The sequence below is a fragment of the Thamnophis sirtalis genome, unplaced genomic scaffold (genome assembly GCF_051295495.1).
Source record: "Thamnophis sirtalis isolate CommonGarterSnake01/CBP01778 unplaced genomic scaffold, rThaSir2_p1.2 scaffold_9, whole genome shotgun sequence".
NCBI lineage: Eukaryota > Metazoa > Chordata > Lepidosauria > Squamata > Natricidae > Thamnophis > Thamnophis sirtalis.
In genome coordinates, this window is record NW_028261389.1 from 47,863,644 (window position 1) to 47,886,653 (window position 23,010).

Sequence of the window (23,010 nt, forward strand, 5' to 3'; positions counted from 1 at the left end):
GGAGTTTGATGATGTCTTTAGCGAGACCCTTGGTAAATGTAGGGGGTCCCCAATATCTTTTAATTTAGACCCATGTGACCCCCATCCGTTTAAAGGCCAGGCAAGTCCCATTTGCACTCCAGAGTAAGGTAGATGCTGAGTTAGACAAACTACTGCAAAAGGGGGTATTAGAGGCTGTAGATTATGCTAAGTTGGAGAACCCTATAGTTATACCCATCAAATCAGATGGATCCATTAGGATCTGCGGTGATTATAAAGTGACATTAAATAAAACCCTTCAAGCACATCCATATCTTGTTCCAGTGGTGCAACATTGTTGCACTCACTGGGCAGGGGCTGCATATTTGCCAAGCTTGACTTAGCTCAGGCTTACTAGCAGTTAACAGTTGACGCCACAGCTGACACTCAAATGATTGTTACCCATCGCAGAGCATTCCAGTGCCATAGACTCCAGTTCGGAGTCTGTGTGGCACCAGGCATTTTTCAGAGCATCATGGAGCTCCTGCTCCATGGATTGCCGGGAGTTTTACCCTATTTTGACAATGTGCTGATAGCAGCATACAGTCGGGAGGCACTGCTAACTAAGCTCAAAGCTGTATTATGCAGATTCTGCAAGGCGGGACTTAAATTAAAGAAATCCAAGTGCCACATTGGGGTGGAATCAGGAGAGTTCCTAGGATTTTACATAGATGCCCGGGGCGTCCATCTGATCCCCTCGAAAGTTGAGGCCATTAAAAAGGCTCCAGCTCCCGCTAATAATGCGGAACTGCAAGCCTTTTTGGGCTTCTTAAACTTTTATGCAATGTTTTTACCTCACAAGGCTTCTGTTGCGGAACCCTTGCATGGGCTTTCAGACTCTTCCGCAGTTTGGAGATGGGGCAGCTGCGAAGCGCAAGTGTTTGCGGCTGTCAAATATCTCTTGACATTATCAGCTGTGTTTATGCAGTACTGTGAGGCCTTTCCTTGCATATTGGCTACTGATGCGTCACCGTATGGGGTGGGAGCTGTGTTGAGCCATCGCTGCCCACATGGCAGCGAGGCTCCTACCGCTTATTTTTCTCGCTCTTTGTCCAAAGCTTGGACAAAGAGGCGTTGGCGGCTGTAGCAGGAATCAAAAGATTCCATCACTATCTCTATGGCCACCCCTTCTTATTGCAAACAGATCACTAGCCATTACTTGGCATTATAGCAGGGGACCACACAACTCCCCCTATACTGTCCGTTGGATAGAATTCTTAGTGGCATATTGCTACCGCTTGGAATTCTGACCTGGAAAACACATGGGACACATGGATACTTTGAGCCGCTGTCCCTTGCCGATAGAAACCCACGACCTAGCCCCCATGTCAACTGTCCTCATGATTGATGGTCTCGGCTTGCCCTTATCATCCATCTATGTGGCAGGGCATTCAAAACGGGACCCTATCATCTCCTAAGTCATGGACTGGGTCCACAAGGGCTGGCCTAGAGATGTCGCTGAGCAGTTCCTGTCTTATTATCATAGACGTCTCGAACTGTCGGAACTTAAGGACTGTTTGTTATGAGGAAACCGAATTGTGATGGCTCCATCTCTTCGTACTCCCATTTTACAGCATCTACACAAGGGTCATCCAGGCATAGCCAGAATGAAGGCTTTAGGCCTCAGCTATGTCTGGTGGCCCCAATTAGATGCGGAGATAGCTACCTGGGTGGCGGAATGTCAACCATGTTAGATATCCTGACCTAATCCTCCAGTGGCCACAGCCAGGACATAGAAATTGCCCAAGGGCCCATGGACCCATTTGCATTTAGACTTTGCTGGCCCAGTGAATGGACACAACTTTCTGATAGTGATAGCTGCCTTTTCAAAGTGAGTAGAAATATCTACCATGCATACTACCACATCAGAGGCTACAATCAAGGAATTGTGGTGCCTCTTCACCACGCATGGGTTGCCGGACACTATAGTGTCCGATAATGGGCCTCAATTGACGTCCGCAGTTTTCCAGGCTTTTCTGTTCAGTCTAGGTATTAGACATGCATTGGTTGCTTCCTATCACCCATCTAGCAATGGGCAGGCAGCACAGGCTGTCTGATCTGCTAAAGAGACCCTACAGAACATGGGCCACGGGCAATGGGAATAGAAGGTTAATCAATACTTACTGGCCCAACATACCATACCATGCCCAGCAGAACTTTTAATGGCCCGGCACCTCCATACTTTGCTGTACCGTTTACACCTTACATACCATGCGGACTCCCCTCTGGAGCCATGTGGATGCACCCGTACCTTCAAAATAGGGGATAGGATATTTGCAAGAAATTTAATAGCTGACCTGAAGTGGGTCGAGGGACATATTATTCAAGTAACTGGCCCTTGTTCTTATAGGGTCCAGTTACATGATGGACGACAGTGACACAGCCACGTGGACCAGCTGTGCCGCCGCAACACACAAACTACGTTATTAGCTCAGCCCGCTATGCTTAGTGGGGAGCCAGTTCCAAACCCGCCGCTTGCCAGCCAGACTTCAGTCCATCTGAAACCAACCTCGCTTCTACACCCGTCTCGTTCTTGTCGGATGACGTACCTGTTTTTCTTAGTAGTCTGGTGAGGGCGGAGTCCGCAGAAGGCCTCATTCAGCAAACACCAACAGCAGAGGTGGAGCCTACACAATCTGCTTTCCTGGCAGCCAACCCAGATGCTTGGGTAGGACGCACAGGAAGTCCGCCTACCTCAAGGACTACGTCTGCGCAATCCAGGGGGAAGGAGTGCTATGTCGTCATGGCTACAGCCACCAACTTCAGTTAATCTGTCTGTGAGCACTGATTGGTCCAGACACAACTGCAGTCTGGCGGGAAGAATCCAGGCTTCCCATTGGCTAACTGTTTTGACAGCTCGACTATATAAGAGCTATCAGGTTAAAAAGTCGTTCGTTTGCTGTTAGTTGTTAATAAACAGTTGTTGCGGTTAAACTGTCTCCGTGCCCTCTCTCAGGGCTCAGGCTACAGCAATGAGAAAGGTGGGGCTACATAAATCCAAAATTGGAATTAAGATTGCCGGGAGAAATGTCAACAATCTCAGATATGCAGATGATACCACTCTAATGGCAGAAAGTGAAGAGGAACTAAAGAGCCTCTTGAAGTGGGTGAAGGAGGAGAGTGCAAAAGTTGGCTTGAAACTCAACATTAAGAAAACTAAGATCATGGCATCCAGCCCTCTCAATTCCCAGAAAATAGATGGGGAAGAAATGGAGGTAGTGACAGATTTTATTTTTCTGGGCTCCAAGATCACCACACTGCAACCAAAAAATTAAAAGAATGCTTGCTCCTGGGGAGGAAAGCTATGGCAAATCTAGACTGCATACTAAAAAGCAGAGACATCACCCTGCCAATAAAAGTGCATGTAGTCAAGACTATGGTTTCCCCAGTTGCAATGTATGTATGCGAAAGTTGGACCCTAAGGAAGGCTGAGTGCCAAAAAACTGAGGCTTTTGAACTATGGTGCTGAACCAAAGCAATAAGCGTGAGCTTAAATGGACTCCAGAGGATGGTAGAGGACAGGAAGGCCTGGAGGAACATTGTCCATGGGGTCGCAACTAACAACAACATAGCTGAAAATTGATTGGCAATTGAAAGAATCAGAGAGAACTGAGGAACTGGAGAACGCTTTTGAAGGTATACCAAGGTATATTTTCTACAGTTTTCTGGTAGAATATACATTCTGTAGGCAAGACGTTCCAGTTTTAAACTCTAACATATTCAGGAATATTTAAGAAATATTGGCCAGAAACTGCACAACCACTCCTGTCAAAATAGTCAATACTGTGCTAGGCTGATTGACAGAAATCTGCTTCCTTTGGTCAACTGTAACACAACTTCCTCTGTTATTATAACATGCCAAAAATCTGACTGCTAGTAAGAGTTGAGTGGGAAGAAAGATGAATAGATAAATAAGGCTGGGGTGGAGTCTGGCCCTCTATGTTCTGTTCCACTATAATAGCACAGAATGATTGACAACTTATAATACACTTCTTGACTATGCTTTAAGAGACCAGCACACCAAACAAGCACTGAAATACCACAGCTCTAACAGTTATATTATTGCAGTTCCTATATTTTAAAGGGATATAGATGTTCAGACTGCAAGATAGATACAGTAGTCAGTTGCTACACTATTAATATTGTCAAAGTCCATTCAAAAGGATGACAACCAGTTACATTTGAAAGAAACTAGATAAAAGAAATGACTGAGACTTTCATCCTGAAGTGGTAAAGATGCATACAAGATGGATTTTAAAAGGCATAGTACTGAGATATTTCATGTTATTTATTAAGAGTGGGCTACAAAAATTAATAGTGCTTTCCTGTAAACACAGGATTATAAATACTTTTCATACAGAACATATAATCTGTGTACCTATTTTAAATGCCTTTAAGATTAAAAAAAGAAAAAAGTTTCATTTGATGAAATAGGAATTAATATGTACATGTCAATGCTATTCCATGGAAGATCTAAAAGAAATCTACAACAAATGCATAAAAAATTATGTAATTTAATTGTTTAGAAGGTAATAATGAAACCTATCCAAAGCTATAATTTTTCACTTCTAAGTATAGTCCTCCTACTGTACTTATTTTTTCAGAGGAGAATCAAGGCAATTTTCAATTGCAAACACAACAGACTTTCTCAAATGTGTTTTTGCTAGAATTTATATGATGTTGATACAATGAGAGAAATATGAAATATATATATATATATATATGTGTGTGTGTGTGTGTGTGTGTGTGTGTTTTTTTTATTTGTGCTGATAAATAAATAAAGGGAGACTAGTATAGATCTATTTCAAGCTATTTAGCTCTCATCAGCTAGCCATACCCTTACTGGGATTTGAACCTGGGCTATATATATGTATACACATATATATATACACACACACACACACACACACACACACACACACACACACATATATATATAATTCAACTGCTCAAGATCAAAGATTAAGAAAAAAGAGTAATAAGGAAAAAAAGAATTATTTCTATTCTACTCCGTTTGGGAAAGGGGGTATGCACAAGAAAATTCTTATTATTCTTACCTAGTCCTCAACTTACGACCACAATTAAACTCACAATTTATGTTGCTAAGTGAGAAATTTGTTAAGTGAATCACTGCAGTTGTTAAATTAGTAATACGGTTATTAAGTGAATCTGATTTCCCTGTTGACTTTGCTGGTCAGAAAGTTGCAAAAAGGTGATTACATGACTTTGGGGCACTGCAACCATCATAAATGTGAAACAGTTGTCAGGCATCTGAATGTAAATCATGTGATCATGAGGATGCTGCAATAGTCATAAGTGTGAAAAAATGGTCATTAGACACTTTTTTCAGTGCCATTATAATTTTGAACGGACATTAAACGAACTGTTCTAAGTCGAGGACTACCCGTATTAGCCATATTGAACAAAAATAAGCTTGTTGCATTATTCTGACAATGAGAAGGTATGTAATTAGATAGAAACCCAGTCTTTCAATCAAAGTCTAACAGAAGTAAACTAGCTGCAAACTTCCATTACAGAACTAAAAATTAACATGTTCTGAAAATAACAGATAAAATTTTAAGAATATTTTTAACCACTATATTGCAGCTGGAATCCAAGGAATAATGAAAAAGTTAGAAGGCTAGCTAATCACTTATCATTAAGGATAGTATTAACTATTAAAGCATCACAAAGTACATACCATTGGATAAGTGATTAATAATATTTCATGCTGTATATCCTTTTCATTTTTTAAAAACTGAAGAAAATAAAGTCATGCCTTCTCTATATGACATTGAAGAGCCGAGGTGGCGCAGTGGTTAAATGCAGCACTGCAGTTCAGCAGTTTGGCTGTTCAAATCCCACCAGGCTCAAGGTTGACTCAGCCTTCCATCCTTCCGAGGTGGGTAAAATGAGGACCCAGATTGTTGTTGGGGGCAATATGCTGACTCTGTAAACCGCTTAGAGAGGGCTGAAAGCCCTATGAAGCGGTATATAAGCCTAACTATTGCTATTGCTATTGCATATAGGAAATAATTAAAATATTACATTGTATATGTGTTTAATTTTACAAGTTTATATTACTGTGTTTTTATGCAGTTAATACATCAAAACACCTTACAAAAACTAAAATATTTGTATTTTATGTAATCTTTAAGAGACTCTTCTTCAACCTGTTCATTCAGACGCTTGTTGGAAATTCTAGATTTAATTAACATTTCAAATGGATCTAAATTATATCAGATTAGAGTACATTGTTTTAAGTTGCATCTTTGTTCTTTACTGCTATTTATTTAGGTTTTATTTATTCTGATTTTTCCCATCTTTATTATTTTTATAAACAAGTCAAAGAAGCAAACATACCTAATATTCTTTCTCCTCCTATTTTCCTCACAAAAACCATGTGAATTGGATTGGGCCGAAAGACTTTGACTGGTCCAAAGTCACCTAGCTGGCCTTTATGGCTAAGGCAGCATTAGAACTCAGTGTCTTTGTTTCTAACCTGATCCCTCACTAGCCCAAGCTGGCTGTCTTATCTTGTCTATTTGTACTGAACTAGAAACAGAACTCCATATTCTCTATATATCATCTACTTTAGTAGATATTGCTTATACTTGGAAACTATCAAGCTCTCATGAATTTTTGTGCCTAACCTACAAGAGGTATTTTTACCGTTAAAAGAATAACCATTATAAAAGAAATCCAACACTGACTTTCAACATATGATGCTTAAAATGTGTTAATTCCCAATATTAACATAGCTTGAATGTCATATTTGGATTTATAAGTACAGAACACTATGAGTTTATGCAAATTGTTTTTTGATTGTAATATAACTGAAAACAGATCTCTGAACTGAAAAGAAGGAAGGAAGGAAGGAAGGAAGGAAGGAAGGAAGGAAGGAAGGAAGGAAGGAAGGAAGGAAGGAAACCACTCCTAAAAACCTTTGACGAGGTATGAACAGTTTTTCAGTTCAGACAATTTAGGTACCAATGAAATTAGCACTGGCTATGATTTACTAGTGAAGGTGAAGACACTGTCAACTGACTCTTTAATTCAGCTGCTTTAAATAGAGGTAATAGAACTGCAAAGGAAACAGAAATGATATTTTTACATTAGGATAGGTAAACCAACCCTCTATATAATTTGAACAGTAATTGTTGAAAATGTGTAATATATCGTATTTTTCGGAGTATGAGATGCACCGGAGTATAAGAGGCACCAAAGTTTTGAAGAGGCATTTTTTTTAAAAAAAAAGGTAGGTAGGGAGAGAGGGGGAGAGAAAGAGAGAGAAATACAGTAGGTAGGTAGGAAGAGAAAGAGAGAGTAGTTAGGTAGATAAAGGGAGAGAGACAGAGAGAGAGAGAAGGTAGGTAGGTAGGTAGGTGGATAGAGAGAGAGAAATAGTGAGAGAGAGAGAGAAATACAGTAGATAGGTAGGGAGAGAGTGAATAGTTAGACAGGTAGATAAAGGGAGAGGGAGAGGGGAGGGAGAGAGGAGAAATACAGTAGGTAGGTAGGGAGAGAGAGAGAGTAGTTAGGTAGATAGGTAGATAAAGGGAGAGAGAGAAAAATAGCAATAGTGAGTGTGTGTAGGTAGGGAGAGGGAGAGAGAGAAATAGAAAGCGATAGAGAGAAATACGATAGGTAGGGAGAGAGAGAATAGGTTGGTAGGTAGGTAGATAAGTAGATAAAGGGAGAGAGAGAGAAATAGTGATAGAGAGTGTATGTATGTAGGTAGGTAGGTAGAGGGATAGAGAGAAATAGAGAGAGATAGAGAGAAATACAATAGATAGGTAGGGAGAGAGAGAGTAGGTAGGTTGGTAGGTAGAGGGAGAGAGAAATATATAGAGAGAAATACAGTAGATAGGTAGGGAGAGAGAGCAGTTAGGTAGGTAGATAGGTTGATAAAGGTATATAGAGAGAGTGAAATAGAGAGAGAGAGAGAGAGAAATACAGTAGGTAGAGAGGTAGGGAGAGAGAGTAGTTAGGTAGGTAGGTAGATAAAGGGAGAGAGAAAGAGAGAGAGGAAGGTAGAGAAATACAGTGGGTAGGTAGGGAGAGAGAGTGTGTGTAGGTATAGGTAGATAGGTAGAGGGATAGAGAGAGAAAAATAGAGATAGAGAGAAATACAATAGATAGGTAGGTGTTTCTGCTGGCACATCACTTGATCAATGTAATTCTCATCAATCAGTTAAAGAGCTTTCCAAGAGGAGGGAAAAAGTTTTTGCACTCTGCAAACCTCCCCAAAATGGACAGTTTTTTACGAAAACGGCCCTGTTTTTTTTTTTTCAAAAAAAAAAAAAAAAAAGAGGCATGAATAGCCTTGTGCGGGCTTGCAGAGTGCTCGGGGGGGGGCAAAAATGAGCAAAAAACAGCCAGTTTTTTTGTGAAAACGGGCCCATTTTATGTCAGAAGAATTGCATGCATAGCCTTATGGAGGCTTATAGAGTGCTGATGGGGGCTGGGGGGCAAAAAACAGCCTGTTTTTCACTCATTTCTGCCCTCCCCAGCTCCCAGGAGTTCTCTGAAAGTCTCCATAAGGGTATGCACGGCCATTTTGGTAACAGGACGGGGCTTCAGGAGGCAAAAAATGCTGTATTCAGTGTATAAGACGCACCTAGATTTTCAGCCTCTTTTTTGAGGAAAAAGGGTGCATCTTATACTCCGAAAAATATGGTAGGTAAATCATTCTATATTATATAACAAATAAAACACAGTATTGTAGTTTATTTCCAATTACTATCCAAAATTAAACTACGTGCCATTTATTATATATAAAACAGGTCTAATTTTTATGTATGAAAGTCTACAAAATTTGTATACAATTGGCATTATTGCACAGAGATAAATAATTGTGAGAGGAAGCATGGTTATCATTTGGTAATAAAGCTATGTATTTGGATCTCACTGAAATAACAGTTAGTAGGAATCATCTACTTTGAATTAAGACCAAAATGTGTGTCTTTTCAATAATATAATAATTGATGTATATGAAACTAATGTACTGAAGCCAAATGTTAATACAATATTAGTTCTTCCTGATTAATTAACACTTTAATTTTTGTAAGGTCCTGATGTTCTTTAGTCAAGCACAGAAACCAAAGAACTCATTCCCATAGCATATTTTCAAGATATATTATTTTACTGGAAAAATAATACATTTTATAATACAATTATGAATTTTTTTACACTCCTACTATTAAAGCAAGGTAACAGAGGTGCAATATTTAGTTTCACCAGGGGATTCATAGTTTTGGGAAATTTAAAATATTTCATTTGAACTAACCGTGACCTGTTAGCTAATGCATCTCTTTATGTACATAGTGAAGGCAGAGCAGAAATAATACTTCATGCAGTTTGATTAACAAAATACAGTATAATTAATAAATGTAGCAAAAACAAACTAGGGAGTTATTAAAATGCATCTTTTGTCTCTTCTGAACTATAATTTTAAGAATCTCTGTGAACCCTATTATAAAAAATATTTTGAGAAATGTTTGTTGTAAACATACTTGATTAAACATAAAATAACTCCAATGTTATTTTAAAGTTTAAATGGAAGCCAGTGATGATCTTGGGTTATCTTGGGCCAGTCACATTCTTTTAGTTCAACTCACCTCGCACAGTTGTTTTTGTGGGGAAACTATGAGAAGGAGGATGATAAATGTTTTACAAGTTATTTGTAAAAATAATAATATAAATTTGTGAGTGTATGTGTATTTCAAAAAGGTAATCCACTCAAATAATTTTTCAGCATGATTGTTGAGGAAAATTATGTTATAAATTGAGTAGTTCACAAAGGATTTTCAAGATTACAGCTGACTAGACTACAGGTGTTTCATCTTTTATCCATTTATTGGTACAAACTAAATAACTACAAATTATTACACAACTCATACATTGTCTTTTTGTTCTCCAAAGAGAATATTTCTTCATGGAGCCAAGGTGGCGCAGTGGTTAAATGCAGCACTGCAGGCTACTGCTAGATCAGCAGTTCAGCGGTTCAAATCTCACCGGCTCAGGGTTGACTCAGCCTTCCATCCTTCCGAGGTGGGTAAAATGAGGACCCAGATTGTTGGGGGCAATATGCTGACTCTCTGTAAACCGCTTAGAGAGGCCTGAAAGGCCTATGAAGCGGTATATAAGTCTACTGCTATTGCTATTGCTATTATTCATCTTAGACTGCAATATACTGTTAAACATTATTTTTAAAACCAGACTACTATTAAACGTTATCATAGTGGTGAGGCTGTTATGTAAAAATTAAGGCTAAAATGCCGATCCCAGTACCCACCTGGACATCTGGGCCAGTCACTAAACTACTTTATAAGATTGTTGAGGTAAGAGTAAAGTAGAACAGTCCCATTCTATATGTGTTATCTAGAGTACAAGCACATGGGGGGGGGGGGGTAGGCTGGGAGTTGCACTTCCCTTTGAATAACATAACAAGGACAGTATTTTCAACAAGAAATGCATTGGATTTAACCTAATTTTAATTAGTTTTATATGTATCTTCTTAAACTTTGGTAAATATGATTAATAAGTAAAAAAGAACAATTGCTGAAGTCTTGGCAGAAAGCTTAACAATGATTGGGAGTCTACACATTAACAAAGAAATTCTTCTCCCAGTGATTTCTAATTTGTGGATTCAAAATGGAAGAAAAATAGCAGCATTTTGACTTTTTGGTAAATCAAGTCCTGACATGGAGATGTGCTTTTGCAGGGGAAAGTGATGTGTACTGTCATTGTCTGTCCAGTCACTTTATCTGGTATTTTGAAAAAACTTTCTCTTTTAGGAATTATAAGCTCCTCTTGGTTTTATAAGAGAATACGGGAACAGTGGAGCTGTTATATGCCTATTGAGATGTTATTTTAGATCTCTTCACACTACCTGGACAGTGGAAATAGTTTATGTTGCAAAAGAAGCTGCAATGATAGGAATGGCACTGACATGATTAATATGCCCTAAATCAAGCATCCACAAAGCAAAATTCTGAATAGGATTTTAAGATGCAGGTGAGAGAATGACCCCAAACTAATGCTTAATCTATGCATCTGCTCTAGTTACACTATACCTACTTTAAAAATTATACAACAATTTCCACTGTTGTGAATATGTATAGCAATGTATAGCAATAGCAATAGCAATAGCAGTTAGACTTATATACCGCTTCATAGGGCTTTCAGCCCTCTCTAAGCGGTTTACAGAGTCAGCATATTGCCCCCAACAACAATCCGGGTCCTCATTTTACCCACCTTGGAAGAATGGAAGGCTGAGTCAACCCTGAGCTGGTGAGATTTGAACAGCTGAACTGCAGTCAGCTGAAGTAGCCTGCAGTGCTGCATTTAACCACTGCGCCACCTCGGCTCTTACTTTGATTTAAAGACTGGCTTGAAAACCCAAGTTTATTTTGGTTAAGCCAATTTATTCTGTGACAGCCCAAAAGGGTAAATAATATGAACCACAGAGTTGTTTGGTATAAGTTTCTTAACTCTGAGGCAGAGTTGTCCCTGGACACTATGGAAAGAAACAAAGAAGTTTTGTTTATTAACCTTATCTTTGCATACACTGTTTGAATTTTATCCTCTTTCATAATCACTTTCCAATGCCTGATAAACCCCTCTTTAACCTTTGTAACTGAATTACCCAACGAACTATCTCATTCTCTTTTTTTTTAAAGCAAGAGCTGAGGTTCATTCATGCTGATAAGGCTCACACAACTATTTCCACTCAATCAATAAAGAAACGTCTCTGAGCAAATTAGAGTCTAAAGGTAGGAAACCAGTTGCTCTTCATGAGCCTTCTTTCAACACTTTCATTGAGCAGTACCTGCAGTTTTCAGAGGTCCAGGCAAAAAAACACTAATCAGATCCTACAGCCTACTTTATGTACCTATATTTACACATACAATGACATGTGCAATCTAGTATCTATTACCACAAAATCAGTATACTACTTGTACTATTCCCTGAAGTGGTAACAACAAATCCAGTCCTTTCCTCCCGCTACCAATGCTGTAGCCAGAAAGAGGAGCAAGGTTTGGCTAAAGAGCTCTAAGAAAGTAAGGGTATGGTTGGGGAGAGTGATAAAGAAAACAAGTGATAACAATCAGCAGCACAAAATTGCTGCAACATCAGGCACACAGGACGTCTGTTTGTGTTTCCTACAAACATCTACCTATAACCGTCCTTCCTAATCTACTATACTCAAATATATTTGAATTACAGATCCTGGGTTTCCCAGCCTGTATAATTAACAGAGGTTGTCTAATAAGATTGCAGTTATGATATAACACAAACTGATGAGGCAAATTAGGCAAGGTTAACCTACAAATATGGAGAAGGTGCCAGTCCAGGCACCCCGACCATTCCAGGTGAGGGGGAGCAGCACTATGAAATAGACCAAATATTGGACTCCCGTCAGCATAGAGGTCTCCTACAGTAAGAAGTAGGTGTTGTTACCCCCTGTCGGAGGCTTCATGGGTGCGATCTTCGGATGTGAGTGCACCCGCTTGGTGGCTCGGTTCCATCACTGCTGTCCTGGTAAACTGGGGTGGAATGGTGTGCTTTGTATTCCAGATGTCGTCCCAGTGGTAGGAGGACAGCATGTCAGCCCTCGGGTAGCCAGGGCTGCCATTTGCGGGGATCTCTCTTCTCTTGGCACCCTGCTGCCTCCCTCCTCCTCTCCGATGCCACTAGCAATCACCCCGCACCATCTATCACCTCCTCCCAGTCCCCATCTCATTGGTTCTTCAGATCATCAGTTCCCATGCTTCTGGGCCGCTCGGGAGGCTCCAGCTGATTGGCACGGTTTTGCTGACATGCCGTGCCAGGGAACTCCCAGCTGGCTGGTGCGTCTCTAGCATGCCAATTCAAGGGGTGTTGCGTCATCAACAGCTTGTCACCCCAGGAGCCTTCGGATGGAGAGAGAATGCTGGATGCTGCTAGATGGCCATGGGTTACCGGCTGGCTGGCTTGGAGTTACTGGAGGGAGACTGGGTACCAGGATGTTCCCTACCTGGTTCCAGTCAATAGGGGCTGATGGGGACGCTTGGGTAGCTGGGTCTTTGTGCTAGGGCTCTGTATTAGTATCATCACTAAGGGACATGAAGTGGGGCCCACAGGTGGATCCGGGTGGGAGGAGCAAACACTATATATACGGTGGAGGGATTAACCATATTAGAAATGACTTTACTCCAAGCCTGGGACTACCATTCTCTCTTCGACTTCAGATATTATGAATCCTGGCTATTCACTAAGTATATAATCATTAAACCCAGGTTATGATTTGCTAGAAGATAAATTAAGTAAAAAATAGCAATGAATTTAAACTAACAAAAATGAGATAACTATCTATATTAATGATATGTTTGGGGAATGAAATAACCATACTTATAAATGTAAAGTAGTATTTACCCATTTCCTGGGTCGGCCTCTTGGTCGTTTTTCTCCAGTGGCTTCTGCTTTCTATAAAAACAAAGATACATGATATAGATCCAAATTATTTGTAATTACATTATTAGACAACCCTGGTGTTGGGCTAACTAGTGCATACTTCCTGCAACACTGTTCTTTTATTTATCTGCTGATTAGATGGGAGCCAGCAAGAAAAAAAAACTGCTACTATCTATCTTACTCTTTCTCCCCCACCCCCATTCTTTCTCTCTTTCCCTTATGGAGAAAGGCTGAGCCCATCCTTTCATAAAACAGAATGAAAAGTTCATTGTTTAAGGAAGGAAATGGTTTTTAAAAAAAATGATAGACTATTCACTGTGATCTTCATGTGTCTAGACTATTGATAAGAATGTATGGAAAGCAAATCAACATTCTTGACAAAAACTATCTTTGGATGTATCTGTTTAAAGAACTTTTCTTTGTTTGTGCGCCAAAACAAACTCAAAATGTTAGCAATGACCGCTAACATAAAAAAGCTGTGACTAGAGGAATGTAGGAAGATCAGGAAACATACTGTCTATACATAAATTAAATGTTACACTATTCAGAGCATACTCAAAACATACATTTATTTAAAAAGTTATTTCAATCAATTTTCCTCCTCTCCAATTCCAAATATGATTTTGGTGCTAAGCATTAATATTAATTCAAATCCTGCAAATAAAAAAATATTGTATGATGTTAAATTCTTGAATGAATTTAACTGAATTAATATGGTATCTTGCATGAATACTTTAGTTTTTCTTACCTTTCCAAGTGATTTGCAAAAATGGATAAAAAGCAATTTAAAATGTTGAATACATACCATTTCTATTGTTATTATTCAAAAGTAAATTTCCTTGAATAGGTTAATGCATTTTACAAAACTATAACTATTCCTTGTTTGAATAAGAGGTCTATCTGGATTCACACATAGCGCATTCTCATAAGCCATGATTTAACTTCTATAGTGGATGTGTTCATAAAACATAGCTTGCTTAGCTGCAATTCAATAAATAATGATTTGGTGAGTTCATATAAATTGTAAGACACGTTTAAAAAAAAACCAAATTGGTTAGATTGATAAACATATCAAAGCAAAACTTAACTAATTGTATCATGGCTAAGGGCAATATGTGAAGCCACCTCCTGACTCCAATGATAACCATTAAATATCCACACAGGACTGCAGCCGCAAGATTTAAGCAGCACTTCCCCTGCATTACTTAATAAACAGCAATCCTATAAGTTAATATTATTAAGTCCAGGAAAGGTGATATGGGGTGGTGGTCATTGCCTGGGATACTAGGAAGGCATCCAGGGTCCTTGCTCCACAGATTACCTGATGTGAGATGCTATTTGTTGTGTTGGGTAGCAGGATGGGTCAGCTGGATCTGTTGCTATTGTACCAGCCTTCCTGCTTCCCTCCCTCAACTCCTCAATTCTGTGCCTGGACTGGTGGTGGAGTTTCCTGGTCTCTTGATCCGGGACAACCTCAATCTGCCATTCCTGGCTCAGGATTAGAGGTAGCTCAGGAGTTAGTAGCCATTTTTTGAATTGGCAGATCCCAACTCATCATGATGGTGATATACCAGATCTGGTTTTATGTCAGAGCAATGGAAGAGCTTTATGGATTTGGGGAAAATATTGATTTTCCCCCTGCGGTGGTCAGATCACTATCTGTTATGTCTCCAATTCTCAAGTGCCACCACCCCCACCCTCCGTTATCTGGGCCAGTTGTAGTTCACCAGCAGCCTGAGGAGCTGGCGGCAGAGTCAGAGAGTGAGGAAGTTGCGGAGGAACATGGGCCAGTCTTGGAGTCTGGGGAAGGCTCGGACGAGGGCTCTGCATCAGAGGCAGAGAGGGGGCCAGGGACATCTGGTAGTTATGTGCTGCCTCCGGAGTCTGACATCAGAGAGGCAGAACAGTGTGAGCCTGTTCCCAGTGTGCACTGTGCAAAGCTGCGAGAAGGCAAGAACAATTAAGAAAAAAGGGCGACTTGGGAGTAAGGCTTGGAGATGTTTGGCCCCTCCCATAAGACATAAAAGAGGAGCAAAGGGGCGTGAGCCTTTGCAGGAAGCAATTCGCTCATCTAGTCAGTTCAAGCCCTGAGAAGTCCTCTTTGACTGTGTGTTAGGTTTGGCCTTAAAAAAACTAATTGGCAATTAGGTCTCTGGCAGTGTTTCAAGGGAGGAGGTGGGTGCTTATCAACATTACCCTGAAAGACTATGGCACCTCGAGCAGATATCTCTCGGGGAGTCTTCACAAACTGTTTGTGAATCATTACAGGCTGTGAATGACCCTAATTCACAGTTGTCTAAATAAAAGAGGGTTTTTGGGACTAAGATTGTGATTTATGCTTTCTCAGGAAGCCTAGGTCAGAACGGGCCCCACCCCAAATAACTAATGTATCAAATTATTCTGAAGAAGATGCTATTCAGTCCAACTAAAGCCTTAGTGACCAAACAGAATAGCAGAGCAGTGGTAGATTCAGACTGGATTGTGGCTGAATGGCCTCTCCATGGTTCCTAATATTCCCTATCATATATGATAGAACTGAGGGAACTAAAACAGGTAGAGTGCTGCTGATGAAAGATAAAGAGCAAAGACAACTAGATTCTGCCTTATGATGGCGAAAATTAATTATTTCTTCACCCTTATTGAGTCTCTCCATAGTTGCCACTGTGATTGATTTGCTGGGTACACCTCTATATATGCCTCTAATCTCCTTTCCAGACTTAAGTGTGGATGAGGATGGTGAGCAGTGAGACGGGGGGCTAGTGGAGATGCAGTTCAGGAAGCAGCAGGCTCAACTCGACAGAGCAACTGCAGCTGGAACAACTGGATGGACAGTCAGCTGAGCTTGGGCAGAGGGCATCACAACTGCAGCAAGGTAGCCTTGAGATTCTAAGAGGGGAGGGAAGCACAGCTGCCAGCAGCGATGAGGAAGAGGAGCTACCCCTCTCCCCGATCCAAGAGTGTGCAGGGATGAGAGGTGACAGGAACACCAGTCAGCCAGGCTACTCACAAGGCAGCACCCTCACCCATCGTAAGGGGCTATTTAAGCCTGCCCAAAGAGAAAAATATTGCTGAAACAACCTATCCAGTTGTATTGCCTCGTATCCTGGCCTTGTTGTATTTCTTGTCTTGGACTTGTGATTTGGATCTCTGGTTGGTGCCTTGATCTTGTGCCTTGCCGGGTGGACTAATTCAAGCCTTTGGGTCTCTTGCCTTGTTGAACGTCTTTGTTCTGGCTTCTGCCTAGCTTCAGGGATTGAGACTGCTCCTCTTCCCAGCTCCTTCAAAACCTCTGGGTTTTGAGGGATGCATAGGCTTTTGTTTTTCAAGAACTACTTGGGACTATATATTTGGGCAGCTCAGTAAAGACTTTTAACATACCGCTGTGTGTGCATGTGTGAGCAGGGCAGCACATTCACCAGCCCTGTTACAGGTAATTTGGTCCCTTCTTGGAGGAGAATATCAAAGTTTGCCTACAGGGTTGTTGTGAAGAATATGCTGTACATCTGGCAGATAAAGTCACTTGCCTTTCTTCTGTGTTAGACTTCAGCCTTAAAACAGAATCAATGGAAGTACAGGGAGCTACATCTTGCAAGGTGGAGGAGGAGTTTGAGCTTGTGGAACCTGAGGATAGGATTCAGCTGCTAGTTTGGCCGTCATATGCAGAAGACACTCAGCTTTATACTTCTACCTTAGGCCCTCTGACTGATATTGTAGATATCCTATTCTAGTGGAACTTTAGGACAAGCTCTGACTTAACCCTAACAAGACTGATTGGCTGTGGTAGCATTCGGACCCTTCTAAGACAAGGTTCTTCACTCGTTAGTTCTAGAACTAGTTCTATTTCCAGACAGACCCAATACGCAATCTGTGATCCTCCTTGACTTGAGCTCCTGTTCAAAGAGCCGGTGGCAACAATGGCTAAGAGAACCTTTGCACACTTTCCAGTAGTGCAACCAGTTGTGCCCGTTCCTGGACCAGGAGACCTTGTTCACTATCACCTATGCCCATGTAACCTCTTGTTTAGATTACTGCAATGTTCTCTACATGGGGTTGCCCCTGAGAAGTGCTTGAGAACTTCAGCTAGTTCAGAATGCAGTTGCGCAATAATAAATAGTGCTGGACATACAGCAGATGTAACACAGCTACTATGAGAATTGTATTGGCTAGCGGTATATTTCTGAGTACAATTCAAATGCTGTTTGTCACCTTTAAAGCCTTACATAGCTTGAGACCAGTTTACCTGAGACCATCTTTTTTCAAGACTCTCTATCTGTCCAATTCTATTTAGCTGCCGAGGCATGCGGCAACACCCATCAGCCAAAGAAAGTCAGCTGACGAGGAATAGAAGATGGGCCTTTTCTGCAGTAGCACCTGCTGGGCAGAATATTTTCCTCTTAAAAATTAGAATGGCCCCAATCCTGTTAAGCTTTCGTAAGGCTCTAAAAACCTGGCTATGTACAGGTAGTCCTTGATTTATGACCACAATTGAGCATAACATTTCTATTGTTAAGTGAGCCTTTTGTTAAGTGAGTTTTGTCCCATTCTATGACCTTTCTTGTCAGAGTTAAGTGAATCACTGCAGTTAAGTTAATAACCTAGTTGTTAAATCAATCTGGCTTCCCCATTGATTTTAATTATCATAAGGTTGCAAAAAAGTGATCACATGACCTTGGAACATAGCAAAGCTCATAGGTGTGAACCAGGTGCAAGCATCTGAATTTTGATCATGTGACCATGGGATGCTGCAAAGGTTGTAACTGTGAAAAAGCATTTATAAATCACATTTTTCAGTGCCATTATAAATTTGAACAGTCACCAAATGAAGTGTTGTAAGTTGAGGGCTACCTGTATGTAGCTTTGGCCTGCAAATATGTTATAGGTCCCATTATTAGCTTTGTTAATTATCTTGGCTGCTGTATATATGCATTTTGATTGTTTTTATTGTTTAAATGTTTTATTGTTTTTATATTTTTAGAATTTTAAGCCACAGAGTCAGTGGTTGAGATGAGAGGCTATAGAAATAAAATAAAATCAAATGCAATCCCAGTAGTGCCTATATTCTGTAATTAATAGAATGCCTATTTATTTGTTTTTCTTTTAGTCCTTTAAACACTCAATTCTTTCAGTTCCTTACCAAAAATCTTTGTATAAGACAATGCTTTGTAAAAAGGATGTGAAAATACTGCAGCGGTTTTCTACAATTCCTTAGGCTATAAATACAGATAAATATCTATATCCCATTATAGGGAAGAAACATGTGAAAATGTAATAGCACAAAATTAGAGAATAAAATTTCATTTAAAATGTTTTTTTATAAAATCTTCATATTTAATCATAAATATCACCATAATATAAATGCCATTTTCTTGATACCATTTTCAAACAAACTGCATAAGAAAAGATATATATATATATATATTAGCACGTTATATGAAATTTAGTGAATATTGCTTAAAATATTTCAGCAATGAGTCCTCTTTCACTATGGATCCAATTTTCTAGACATGACATCTAAAATCAAGTATTGTCTTACAAAGATTTAATCAGAGGTGTCAAACTCGCGTCATCATGGTGGCATCATGTGATGTATCAGGATTTCCCCCCCTTCACTTAACCGGGCGGGAGCGGGGCGAGCACATGACATATCTTGCCGGCGATTCATGAGTTTGACATCCCTGCTATAAATAATAGTAGAGGTAATCACCTGAAAATTACTGCTATCATTTAAACATGTTCAGGTGGACAGAATACTAAAAATGACATGATTCCAGAGTCTGCAATCATCATCTATTAGTAACCTATATTATAACATTTAGAAGAATAATGTATTTGCCATTTACCATCAAATTTGTCATTTTGAATCCTCCATTACTCTGTAGTCAGTAGGATGACCATATAGCAATAGCAATAGCAGTAGACTTATATACCGCTTCATAGGCCTTTCAGGCCTCTCTAAGCGGTTTACAGAGAGTCAGCATATTGCCCCCAACAATCTGGGTCCTCATTTTACCCACCTCGGAAGGATGGAAGGCTGAGTCAACCCTGAGCCGGTGAGATTTGAACCGCTGACCTGCTGATCTAGCAGTAGCCTGCAGTGCTGCATTTAACCACTGCGCCACCTTGGCTCTTATGAAAATATTTTGCACGAGTCAGTTCCACTGACATCCAGCTTCAAGCTTCAGAATCATGGTAAAGAAGTATACTGTGTTCTGTCTATTAAAAAAAACAGCTGCCTCTTATTAATAAGCCTATACCTAAGTTACTAAGAAAAGAGTAGCACAATAGCACTTTAAAAGACTACCAATCACAGTCAAATTGGAACGGAATGAATGCTGCCTGCATGGTTTCAAACAAATCAGCACATGCTAAAGAAATCAAATCCCTGCTTTAGCAGACATGGGTTGCTTTGCTTTATAAGATTACATTACTGATTGCTTTTAACAACTATCATCAGTATGTGAATATGGTTATGAAGTATGACAATCTTATTTCTTTATGGCCCCACCATTTTCTACTTACCAATATGGTAATAACTACAGTATTCTCTCATTTTTAAGAGCATACTTGTATTAAGTATTGTTTAGTACATAATAGAGGAAGAATTAGTATCTGCATAGCACCCCAAGAATTATCCTGCCCTAAGCCATAAATTACGGGCACTTTGGAAGTAAAGGAAACATGCTAACAAAATCAGCTTTAGAAGTGTTTTGCTATTGGGAGGGGAGGGAGAAATCACTGTTCTTAAAAAAAAAAAAAAGCTGAAACCCTGCATCTTTCTTCACTCTATGACCACAAAAGAGGAGAATGGTTTCTTTTCCTGGGCCAAGTAAAAATAAATGACAGTCTACATGCAGATGTGATCTATGCTTGCAAATTAGGCTTCTTCCTCAGTGTCTGGATGATACTGTCTGAAGAATGGAAAAGATAATGTTGGTGATATTCACACAGTTTAGGCTGTTTGTTTTAATTGACTGGTGAATGAAAGGCATATACACATTTCAGAGACATATGTCCATTGTCTCATTTTTTCTCAAAACAGATTTTTTTTATAGTTAATAAGTAACTTATTTTCTAGCAAACTACAATTTAAGCTGGATTTATATATTTTAAAGTAGGATGAATTTGATTTGTCATTTCATTTAACATGCACTTAAGTCCCATTAATATCATGTGAACTTGCTTCCAAAAAACAATTTGTAACACAATACTCCAAATATATATCTTCATTCTAAAAACAAAATCAACTGTATTTTATCAAGTATAAACAAAGAACATGAACTATAAATCTAAAAATCTAGACTATGACACATAAGATATCTATCCTTGTTTTAAAAGCTACTAAACAATTTCCCTCAAATATTTAAAAAATCATTTTCAAACAGTAACGTAAGAATTTGATCAGTGACAGAAACATCTGAATTAGAACAGTACTATCCTGCTTCCAATCTTTCTCTCTTATTTGATTCCTTTGTGAACTTAAAACTTTAAAAGAGCTAATACTGCTGCTGTTGTTTTAGAAAGCTCTGTTAATTATACATTCATTTAGTTGTGGGTTTTATATTACTGTTTTTATGGGCTATTCCCTGGAATTTGAACAGCAGACATGAAACAAGCTACTCATTAGATCCTGCAGCATTTTTATGTATTGTCAAGTTTCACACTACTAATTTCCTAACAAGCTCAATTTGTTTTAAATGCCTCCCAGGCCCGATTTCTAAGTCTACCAGAAGCTGTGTAAGCTTTTTAAAAATGCAGCAATAGACATCATTGAGCATTCCAGGACATTCCCACTAGATTTAATGGAATTTTCTCTAAAATATAACAAAGATCCACATCATTCACACATATATATTATATAGACACTGAGAGAGATTTTTAATTATGAAGTATAAGCGTTTACAAGAGAAAATCTTATCAAGTAATCATGAACTTCTTTATTTGCCTGTCTGAATTCTAAAAATATAAATTTATCTTATAATACATTTCAATTACTTTACTTTGAGAAAGAAGCCACCTATTATATATCATAATTTTTAGCAACATTTCATTACCTACAGAATTCACTTTTATGGTAAAATAATTTTAGCAGTGACAACTGTTTTCCAATTGGAAATAAATCTAGATGTGTGCCTGTGTGTGTGTGTGTGTTTTAAAATTATTTAATAGCATATCTCAGACCAATAAAATAGTTACAGTTAACAATAATACATTTTCCTAATAATTCAATATACCAAATATGAACATTGTTACTTTGTATACACTGAAATTGCAAAGTGGGTTATAATTCTTAAAGGTCCAAAAAGATAAAGCACATCTATGATTTATACACTTTGTATACTAATTAATGGACAAATTATACTTTATAATTTGTCCATTACAGTTTAAAATATGTTTTTATTAGCTACTTTAACAATGGAGAGGCACAATATAAATTATTTAAACAATACATATATACAGTTTTCCCACTGGAGCAAAGAAACTGAATTCGTATGAATATACTTTTATTTTTAAAAAATCTATTTCCTCAATAGAGTATGGTTAGGATAGAGAACTATGCATATATAAAAATAAATATCTATACCTTAGAAATGATTCTTCAAAAATAGGCAAGTTGTCCTTTTATTAAGTAGATATTTAACCCACATAAAGAAAAACTTAACCAATAATCAGTTCTGTACATTCAATAATTACTGCAGGATATATTTTAGAATATTTTTGAAAATCTAGAAATTATGGGCAGAATCCACTTAAAACTTCTTGCACGCAATATTTTTCAATCATTGTAAGTTGAAAGTAAAGCTGCCTCTTCTGTGACAACCATTATACAACTCCTGTGTTGAAGAGCCACAGCATCTAGCAAATGGTATATTTTTAATATAAAACTGATAACATCTGCAGAGTAAAATTATTCTATTCTTAAAACAACTTTTAAGAATATTATCTTTGAATTATGAACAAAAGTGTAGCCATTCCTTTGTGAACATTTCTAAATAAACCCCTAATTCTTTCTAAATCAGTTTAATATTATAAAATAACTATAGAAATATGTTAATTAACATTTATGTATATGTACAATCCTAAACCTATTTGTTTTGCAAACTGAATTAAATAGAATTAATAGTTAGGATCACCCTGAGAGTTAATTAATTATCTAAATTTATAAATCTCAAATATTGCTTGCTATAAACATGATATCTGCTTAATACAAAGACTAGCAGTGTTTTGTGAATAACAGATTCGCTATTTGGGTTAAGTTTTTATTTAAATCACTAAGGTTTGTTGAATAAACTATTATATATGGGTGTTAAAATATCACTAAGCCATCAGGGATTTACAAAATCAGAGAATGATTTCACACATCACACTGAACCAAAATCAAACAAACTGGAGGTAGTTTTGACTTACAACTACATACTTACTGATTGTTTAAGTTATGGCAGACCTCCCCAGGGATACTTACAACCTGATTTCAAAGTTCCAGCAGTCATGTGACATTTTGGGTGCTTGATGACCAACCTACATCGACCCTTTGGA

At 38.7% G+C, this 23,010-nt stretch overlaps 1 protein-coding gene across 1 annotated transcript in view; it reads right to left on the reverse strand.

The window, feature by feature from the left end:
* The window catches only part of HMGA2 (high mobility group AT-hook 2), a 164,325-nt gene that overhangs the window by 136,118 nt on the left and 5,197 nt on the right, over nt 1–23,010 (reverse strand). The window contains exon 3 of the mRNA XM_087723481.1: nt 13,438–13,488. Within this exon, the coding sequence (XP_087579607.1) occupies nt 13,438–13,488 (51 nt within the window). The remainder of the gene's footprint in view (nt 1–13,437; nt 13,489–23,010) is intronic.